The sequence below is a fragment of the Chelon labrosus genome (genome assembly GCF_963514085.1).
Source record: "Chelon labrosus genome assembly, chromosome: 14".
Classification (NCBI taxonomy): domain Eukaryota; kingdom Metazoa; phylum Chordata; class Actinopteri; order Mugiliformes; family Mugilidae; genus Chelon; species Chelon labrosus.
In genome coordinates this window covers 23,684,684-23,695,262 of record NC_140347.1, presented here as the reverse complement: position 1 = coordinate 23,695,262, position 10,579 = coordinate 23,684,684, and the positions used below count along the sequence as shown (strand labels likewise).

General features: G+C 40.3%; 1 protein-coding gene across 1 annotated transcript; it reads left to right on the top strand.

Moving 5' to 3' along the window:
- Window positions 1-1,358: 1,358 nt before the first annotated feature.
- Window positions 1,359-3,723, top strand: LOC311499858 (adhesion G-protein coupled receptor F1-like; the record flags this gene model as incomplete). The annotated part of the gene is made up of 3 exons (XM_084560996.1): window positions 1,359-2,865; window positions 2,990-3,031; window positions 3,613-3,723. The coding sequence occupies exons 1-3, from the start codon at window positions 1,555-1,557 to the stop codon at window positions 3,721-3,723; spliced, it is 1,464 nt and encodes a 487-aa protein (XP_084417122.1). The 5' UTR covers window positions 1,359-1,554.
- Window positions 3,724-10,579: the final 6,856 nt, after the last annotated feature.

Here is a 10,579-nt window from a genome sequence, read left to right as displayed (position 1 = left end):
CATTGGCACAGTTCTGGACTGCCAGATAAACTTCTCAGAAAACACAGACTTTGTTTTTAAGAAATGTTCACAGTGGCTTTACCTTCTGAGAAGACTGAGCTGTCTTGGGTTCATTCCAGTGATTCTGGAACTTGTCTACACTGCACACAAAGAGAGTTTCCTAACATTTCATCTTTCTGCTTAGCTGGGACTAAGCTGTAAGTGCAAAAACAAACTAAATGGGATTGTGGCAATGGCACGCAAAATTGTGGGAAAACCCCAAAAAGTCTCTGACCCACATTTACACCAAAAGGACGGGGAAGAAAGCTAAGAGAATCCTGGCTGACAGCTCCCATCCTCTTTTTAATCAGTTTGAACTTTTGAAGTCTGGGAGGCACTATAGAGCACCTCTGGCCAAGGGTTTTTTAAAAAAAAAAAAAAAAAAGTCTTTTATCCCTAATGCCATTGGCATTCTTAACACAACTCAGTGACCAATCCACATATAGTGACTCGAACTGCCATCCACTGCCTTACTATATTTATTATTATGTCAATGCAATGCTGTGTGCCTGTATTTATGTCAACTTTTGTATTTTAGTACTTTATGTCTTCTGTGTTGGTGAGCCAATAACAAATTTCCACCCTGGTGGACAAAGTTTTATTCCATTCTGTTCTATTCTATTATGTGTACCAGTAAACCTTTACAGGCTGTCTTTGAAACTGTAACTGTAATGTTACTGTTGTTTCAGTAATACTGACTTCATATGACGATGATGATCATTGATTTCAGGACTTTATGAATGTAAGCTGATACGGAAAGATGATGCAGTGTTCCGAGAGAAATCCAATGGATCCTTCACTTTCACATTCAGCTTCATCCTTCAACGTGTTCAGGAGCTCTTTGTGCAATCTGAGGTGATCTAGTTCTCCACCTGTTTCTATCACCAGATGATGGCATTAGCGGCTACCTTCCTTCAGCCATCGTGTTTCCCTTTGTATTATTAAAAATGTTGGTTTGCTTTGGTAACAATGAAACAAAATGTTCAGTGACAAGACAGAATATGCAGAATATAAGTCGATTACATATTTACATAATTGTTTAACCCAATAATGGAGGTCTTGATTCAAAATGTCTGGCTAAACATGACATTGCCTAGCTAGACATTTTGATTGAAGGTCTTTAAATTGGATCCTTGAGATAACCCATATATCTTAATTTTCTACTTTCACAGTCTTTAAATAATAATTCACTGCCAGAATTCTTGGACGAGCTCAGCAACGTCACTGTCACTTCCACTCAGAATGTGACTGAATCTCCTGCGACCATCATGTCTATTGTTGAAATACTCAGAAATGTAGCCAATGCCTCATCATCGTTAAATATCTCAATAAGCAGAACTTCAATGGAGGTAAGTGACTTAGTCTACCAAGGTTTAAATGTTGTAAACAGCAATGTTTTTAAATTTAATACCTTCTTTTCTTTCAATTTAGGATGTGCTGTTAACTGTAGGTGTTCTCACCACAGACGAGGCCAGAAAGTCATGGACATTAATAAACACCTATGATACCAGAAACATGTCATTAACAAGAAGTAACATCCCCACAGCTGAAAGTGTCAGCTCATTATTGTTGCAGTCTCTTGAGACTATAACAAGGGGCCTTACCAATGACACTTTCGACATTGATACTCCCTTTATTCTCTTGAACAAAACTACATTTACAAACACTTTCAGTGCTGACTTCAATTCTTCAGTTGAGATAGACATACCAGAGTCTGATGGAGGAAATAAGTCAATCACTGTTATAACATTCTCCTCAATGCATAATGTACTTCCCACAAGAGACGAAGACAATTCATCCCTCAATATTATCAATGGCAGGGTTGTATTAGTTCAATCCAGTGGCGCCGTCAATAACATCTCACTCACATTTGATGTCATAAAGGACACTCTTGACAATCCTCAATGTGTTTTCTGGAACTTCAGCTTCTTTGATGGTCTTGGAGGATGGGATGACCAGGGCTGTGAATTGGTATTCAATGTCAACAGAAGTGTCACCTGCAACTGCAACCATCTGACCTCCTTCTCTATCCTTATGTCACCCAACAGTTTCACTGACCCTGTCTTGGACTGTATAACCTACATTGGAGTTGGCATATCCATAGGTTCCTTGTTCATATGTCTCATCATTGAATCTGTCGTATGGAGAAAAATAAGAAAGAACAACACGTCTTACTTGCGCCATGTTTCCATTGTTAACATTGCAGTGTCTCTTCTGATTGCAGACATTTGGTTTATTATTGCAGCATTCATTTCAGATGCAAATGAGACAGACAGCAATGATCTGCCCAGCCCAGCATGCACTGCAGTTACATTTTTTATCCATTTTTTCTACTTAGCCCTCTTCTTCTGGATGTTAGCATCAGGTCTGCTGTTGCTCTACCGTACAGTCGCTGTCTTTGAAGGGGGGTTGTCTAAAACATCTATGTTGGCTATTGGATTCTCTCTAGGCTATGGGGCACCCATCATCATTGCAACCCATACTATAGCTGTAACTGCACCCAGAAATGAATACGTCCAAAGAACTGGGTCCTGCTGGCTCAACTGGTACGAGTCCAAGGCTCTACTGGCATTTGTGACACCTGTGCTGTCAATAGTGCTGATAAACCTCATAATCCTTCTTGTGGTGATATACAAAATGTTGAGGAGAAATGTAGGAGGGAGTGCTGCCCAAGCAACTGAGAGGCACATAATTATGGTTATTGCCAGGAGTTTGGTTGTGCTCACACCAGGTTTTGGATTAACCTGGGGCCTGGGAGTTGGAACCATGGCCAACCCAGACAACAAAGGATTTCATATTGCATTTGCATTGTTCAATTCACTGCAGGTACTAATTCAGTATTTAATAAAGCAGAACGGTGTATTATATTGTACTACCTACATTATTTGATGGCTTGTCTGCTATCACTGAATCCCTTATAGCTGACGTTACTCTGTGTTTCTTTGTAAAGGGTTTCTTCATATTGGTGTTTGGAACACTGTTGGACAAAAAGGTATGTCTGTCTCAATATACATTTTAATCAGCATAATTAAAAGCCAACTCTGATGTAGAATCCACATCTTGTGTAGCTGATTAATGTGTGATTTAATAAGTAGATTTAAACAGATAACTTGGGATAAATGTCCACCTTTAAAGGCTACTTCATGGTTTGTCTACGTCTGTTAATGATCCCAAAGTGGCAGATTCTCACATTCCTTTACACGGTCAAGAAAGTATAATAGCAACATCCTCATGCAAGGAAAAGAAGCTCCCTGGTGTTTGGCTGGGCACCTTGAACAAATATAGCTTGATTTGATTGAAGCGATGAGCTTGAAAGTTAGAAACCCAAAACATTTCAAATGATTCTCAACTTTGAACTTCACAGTTTCCCCTAAAAATAAATGCTTGATGCTTGTTGTATAGCTGTGTACTCATTTCTGAAATGTAACTTCACAGGTGTGGTCAGAATTCGCAACAACGACACAACAGTGGGACGAAGGTAATAACAGTTTTCTGAATAATATTTTTTTCCAGCTAATATGTTGCTTTCAAATATTGTGATGGATCATGTTTTTACTCTTAATTTTGTTGTAGAGTACCAGCGCTGGAATCCCTCCAAATGGACTGCGTTTGGACGAGAAAGTGGCTAGACAGAGTCTGAATGACAGTGTCACACATGACACTGTTTGGATCTCTGGGAAATGAGGTTCAAAAACATGCCTGTGATTTTTAAGAATATGGAGATATTTGCAGTTGGCACTTCAAGAATTAGGACTTAATTTGAAAATGCTAACAAAGTTTTTATTCTTCTCGTTTTAGTACAGTATCTGCTGTTTTACCACAGACTGAGTCATGTTATTTTCTTGTCAGATGGCAACAACGTGTCACCTGGTCCATCATCCAGTGACTCTCTCTCTTCTTGTCAGTCAGAATAAGAACTGACTAAGCAAACCTGCTTAATACAATGTTTTTTTCACTGCCTCAGTTAGTGATTCGTCTCCTTCCGGCTCATATGGCTCCTAAATGGCTCCAAAATGGCTCTTTGTTTAGTTTCACTCTGAGCCTTCTATTTTATTGTAATTTACCTATTATGAATAGTTTGTGTGTTGGTAAGCAATTTCTCATTCATTGTTTTCATACAAGCCTTATTTTTATGCATTTTTGTCATTACAAAAATACAGTTACCATTGTTTAACATTTTAATCAAAGCTTAAAATCAACAACTGAAGCACAACAAACAAATCAAATAAATACAGGCCAAAGTCTTAACATTAGGACACTTTAGATAAATGTCTTTAGAGCAGGTTAGTATTCTGACATGCCAGATGCCTCAGCATGGATGTCTAATTTCTCGGTTCGTAGGAGCTGCTGAAGCTTTGGCTCTCCCAGACGGGAATCGGCTCTTCTCGTCCACTACAAAGAATCAACTCTTAGAGATGGCTCGTTCCTTAACGACACAACACTAGCCTCTATGACAAGTTACATGTAAAACAGTTAAATTATTATCTGAAATTATTATATTACATATTTACTAAACTTTAAAATTTCTATATTGTCCAAAAACTGCTCACAACAACAGTATGTAATACACACCAGCAAGATGTTGGATATAATATATTGTGAGGACCCTGGAAATAAACATAACTGGAGACAGAGATCCATTTGCACTTGTCATGCCCCTTGCACCACGTGACCCCAAGAAGGCAGTTTTATTCAAAGAGTTCTCTTTCTCTCTTCCTCAAAACTACAAACTCAACATGGCCTGGATACCAATGAACGCTACAACCATCAGACTTGGGCTGTGAATCTGTCACCACTATTAACCTGACAGCTCCAAACGTATAAACTATCACTTAGTAACTGTTGCAGAACATTTTGATTAATTTTTCTTAAAATAAACAGTCTCTTAGTTGTTTGAGGGTGGGGCAGACTCCTCCACTAGCTACATTATGTTGGATGTATAAGACTGTATTTGTCCTTCACAACATTTGTGTGTGTGTACTTGTGCACAGGCTGTGACAAAATACATTGTAAATACAAGAAAAACTACACAATGCATACTGGCTCTTCTTTTGGTTTACTTTGCAACTCAAATCCGTTAGGCAAGGCTGTCTTACACAGCTGAGTGATCTTGTTTACTCACAGTGTGGCATCAGAATGATAAATTGTCCTGGATGATCCTTTCAGTCAGATTTAATTCCAGCAGGTAGAGGCATATCCTGACATATCTTTATGAATTCTTTTATTAGCATGTCTTCATTAGTGATGCAGAGCTACGCAATGCAAACTATTGACCCTCATAGCAAAGCTATGGGAGTCAATAGTTTGCAGTGCGAAGCACTGCAAACTATTGTTCTTCACTACGTTTTTTCTTCTTATTAGTGATGCAGTGCTACGCAATGCAAACTATTGACCCCCTCATAGCAAAGCTATGGGGGCCAATAGTTTGCAGTGCGAAGCACTGCAAACTATTGTTCTTCACTACGTTTTTTCTTTTTATTATTATTATTATTAAACTTTTTCCTACGCATTTTCGAAACTTTTCAACTCAAATACCGTTCGTCGCACACAGGTCAAAATACATCAAAACGTGCGTCTCGATCGGACTCGGTGTGCTTCTATACAGTTCTTTCAAACACGATTTTTTCGCGACGTAGTCGCGAAAAAACTGCGACAAATTTCCCAATTGAAATGAATGGAGAAGCCCGAAAAAAAAAAAAATTCAACAGACATTTTCAACAATGAACTGCTCTGGCATACTTTAACCGAGAGGCTTCATTTAAACTTTAAAACGTAGGTACTCTTGCCTTCTCTTCAGAGATTCACTTCACTTGTCGACAACTTTTACCGTTTTTAAACTATGAAGCCTCAGAGTTGTGTAGGTTTTTACTCAAATTTCAGGGTTTATAATGGGTGTGTATTGCGCGTAATGTTTGTGCTAGAGTGGATGACATCATCAGCTAGAGTGAGGAGGGGAGAAGAAAGTTAGTCAAAAAACTGCACAGAAACTGCTCCCGTGGCCACAAATTTCACACGACAGACATAATTTATACATAGAAACGTAGGAAAATTTGTCTTCTCACTCAAATTCGTCTGCTAAAGCTGTAAGTCTTATAGTTTTGGCGTCAGACACAAAGATGCGCCAGCAACACCCATCCACAGCTCCATAGACTGCCATGTTAAAAAGGCAGGGAAATTTCTGGAGGAAAGCAGACGTAACCTTTCTTTGAATCGCTTAGAATAGGTCACATTTCGTCATTTTACCCACAAACTGCATATGTAGACGTTCAGGAAAGCCTCAAGATGCCCAAAGTTAAGTCGGTTCAATGATTGGAAATACGGTTTGGCCACAAGTCCTTCCTGTTCGAGGCGATTTTTCAGCATTTTCTCTCTCTTTCCCCGTCTTCCAACTGACATTCTAACAGGAGCAGTTGACCCTGGTAGCCATGACAACCAGACCCCAACCAGCTTACACACGTTCACACACGCAGCTGCTGGGGACGAGAGGCGGGAAAAGATCTCTCAGTGGAAAACATGATCTGCCAAAACATTAAAACCCCCCAAACCATTACTGCAGTACTGTAGGGGGCCAGAACCTGACATTATGACCTTTTCCTTTATTTTAAACACAAATTATATCTGGCTGCTTTGCTGAAACTCCTGACACAACATCCCTGACCCGTTTCCTTCATCTTATTAGGTCAGTGAATAGCTCAACTGGTAACAGACGCTAACTACTAGCCGCCCAGTGATTTAGCCGACGACTAGCCTTCCAGCATAGCGCATGTATGTTAGCAAGCTAGCGGAGCTAACGGAGCTAGCTAGCCGCTACCTTAACGCCGCGGACTCAACCGCGGAGTTAGCCTCGAGCTAACCGCTAACTAACCGCTAGCTAACCGGGATTTAACCGCGGACCCGCGGGAGTTAAACACGAATTAGCCGCGGCAGCTGGCCGTGAGCTAACGCGGAGGCTAGTGGGGTTAGCCGCCGGCTAATTCGCCGCCTTGCTAGCGGGTGCTTATCACAGTAATAATGTTGAAGTTTTACAATTTAAAGGGAAGATATTTTTAAATGAAACTGTGTCAAACTGAAAAATATATTATTCCACCACATAAAGTAGGAAACATTTATGGCTTGCAACAACATTAATGACAGTATATATATATAATTGGAGTAATTTAATATAATATGATGTTTTTAATTAAATAAATAATGAGCTGTTGAACACTCATAAGAGTTATATTAAGTATGTTACATAACATTATTTGACATGTCTATTTGTCTGCCTATAGTTTTCCTCCAGCTGATCCAGACAGACTGCAGTGACGTCCAACATGAGACAAAGAGCTGGACTCGCAGGACAATTTGAAGGTCTTCACTTCATCGCTGATTCCTTGTTACAGCCTGGATGTGTTAAGTTTAATATTATTGTTTTTCTAACTGTAAGACTGTGCCGTAAACTGTTAAACTATTGCTCAGGTAGGAGTAATGAGTTTTATTGTTAAAATTATTATGATTAACGATCAATTGTTACGATTTGCTCGTTCTTTGTCTGGGGATCCTAGTGAGATCCCTCCCACTCTCTTCCTTATTTGATGCTGGCTTTCAGGTGGAGCTGGGAGGGGTCTGGTGCCTGTACCTGCCCTTCAGTTTGTAGAAGGGCATAAAGGACGACCCTTCTCAGTGTCTCTCTCTCTCAGCCAGGCCTACTGCATCCTCCTCATCCTGTTTGGTTTGTTGTACCCTGCATGACATCAAACTCACACCCATCCAGTCAGAAGGAACCAGGCCTTAAATGACTATTTGAGTTGTGCTTTTTGTTATAGCTGCTGCTCATGGTAGTAAAGACATGCTACTTAGTAAAGACATTCGCGACGTAAGTCGCGAATACTTTCATACCTGTCTTGACCTGACCATTACTTTTTGTAGTCAAACATGAAATTATTTGCAACGTAAGTCGCAAATATTTTCACCAGGATTATATTATGACTATATGAACAGGTGATCATTAAAGCATCATAGCATCTTAGTATAATTGCATTGTAACATCTTAGCATCGTAGCAACATAGTATCTTAGCTTTGTAGCATCTTAGTATCATAGCATCTTAGTATCTTAGCATCATAGCATTGTAGCATCTTGGCATAGTACCATCATCATAGCATCGTAGCATCGTACTATCACAGCAATATAGCATGGTATCGCAGACTGCTGCGGCCACTGCATCACTCTCGCGATTTCCCGCAGGGGAATTGTCTAGTTAGTGATGCAGTGCTACGCAATGCAAACTATTGACCCCCCTCATAGCAAAGCTATGGGGGTCAATAGTTTGCAGTGCGAAGCACTGCAAACTATTGTTCTTCACTACGTTTTTCTTCTTATTATTATTATTATTATTAAACTTTTTCCTACGCATTTTCGAAACCTTTCAACTCAAATACCGTTCGTCGCACACAGACACAAAATACATCAAAACGTGCGTCTCGATCGGACTCGGTGTGCTTCTATACAGTTCTTTCAAACAAGATTTTTTCGCGACGTAGTCGCGAAAAAACTGCGACAAATTTCCCTATTGAAATGAATGGAGAAGCCCGAAAAAAAAATAAATTCAACAGACATTTTCAACAATGAACTGCTCTGGCATACTTTAACCGAGAGACTTCATTTAAACTTTAAAACGTAGGTACTCTTGCCTTCTCTTCAGAGATTCACTTCACTTAGCGACAACTTTTACCGTTTTTAAACTATGAAGCCTCAGAGTTGTGTAGGTTTTTACTCAAATTTCAGGGTTTATAATGGGTGTGTATTGCGCGGAATGTTTGTGCTAGAGTGGATGACATCATCAGCTAGAGTGAGGAGGGGAGAAGAAAGTTAGTCAAAAAACTGCACAGAAACTGCTCCCGTGGCCACAAATTTCACACGACAGACATAATTTATACATAGAAACGTAGGAAAATTTGTCTTCTCACTCAAATTCGTCTGCTAAAGCTGTAAGTCTTATAGTTTTGGCGTCAGACACAAAGATGCGCCAGCAACACCCACCCACAGCTCCATAGACTGCCATGTTAAAAAGGCAGGGAAATTTCTGGAGGAAAGCAGACGTAACCTTTCTTTGAATCGCTTTGAATAGGTCACATTTCTTCATTTTACCTACAAATTACACATCTAGACGTTCAGGAAAGCCTCAAGATGCCCAAAGTTAAGTCGGTTCAATGATTGGAAATACGGTTTGGCCACAAGTCCTTCCTGTTCGAGGCGATTTTTCAGCATTTTCTCTCTCTTTCCCCGTCTTCCAACTGACATTCTAACAGGAGCAGTTGACCCTGGTAGCCATGACGACCAGACCCCAACCAGCTTACACACGTTCACACACGCAGCTGCTGGGGACGAGAGGCGGGAAAAGAGCTCTCAGTGGAAAACATGATCTGCCAAAACATTAAAACCCCCCAAACCATTACTGCAGTACTGTAGGGGGCCAGAACCTGACATTATGACCTTTTCCTTTATTTTAAACACAAATTATATCTGGCTGCTTTGCTGAAACTCCTGACACAACATCCCTGACCCGTTTCCTTCATCTTATTAGGTCAGTGAATAGCTCAACTGGTAACAGACGCTAACGACTAGCCGCCCAGTGATTTAGCCGACGACTAGCCTTCCAGCATAGCTCATGTATGTTAGCAAGCTAGCGGAGCTAACGGAGCTAGCTAGCCGCTACCTTAACGCCGCGGACTCGACCGCGGAGTTAGCCTCGAGCTAACCGCTAGCTAACCGCTAGCTAACCGGGATTTAACCGCGGACCCGCGGGAGTTAAACACGAATTAGCCGCGGCAGTTAGCCGTGAGCTAACGCGGAGGCTAGTGGGGTTAGCCGCCGGCTAATTCGCCGCCTTGCTAGCGGGTGCTTATCACAGTAATAATGTTGAAGTTTTACAATTTAAAGGGAAGATATTTTTAAATGAAACTGTGTCAAACTGAAAAATATATTATTCCACCACATAAAGTAGGAAACATTTATGGCTTGCAACAACATTAATGACAGTATATATATAATTGGAGTAATTTAATATAATATGATGTTTTTAATTAAATAAATAATGAGCTGTTGAACACTCATAAGAGTTATATTAAGTATGTTACATAACATTATTTGACATGTCTATTTGTCTGCCTATAGTTTTCCTCCAGCTGATCCAGACAGACTGCAGTGACGTCCAACATGAGACAAAGAGCTGGACTCGCAGGACAATTTGAAGGTCTTCACTTCATCGCTGATTCCTTGTTACAGCCTGGATGTGTTAAGTTTAATATTATTGTTTTTCTAACTGTAAGACTGTGCCGTAAACTGTTAAACTATTGCTCAGGTAGGAGTGATGAGTTTTATTGTTAAAATTATTATGATTAACGATCAATTGTTACGATTTGCTCGTTCTTTGTCTGGGGATCCTAGTGAGATCCCTCCCACTCTCTTCCTTATTTGATGCTGGCTTTCAGGTGGAGCTGGGAGGGGTCTGCTGCCTGTACCTGCCCTTCAGTTTGTAGAAGGGCGTAAAGGACGACCCT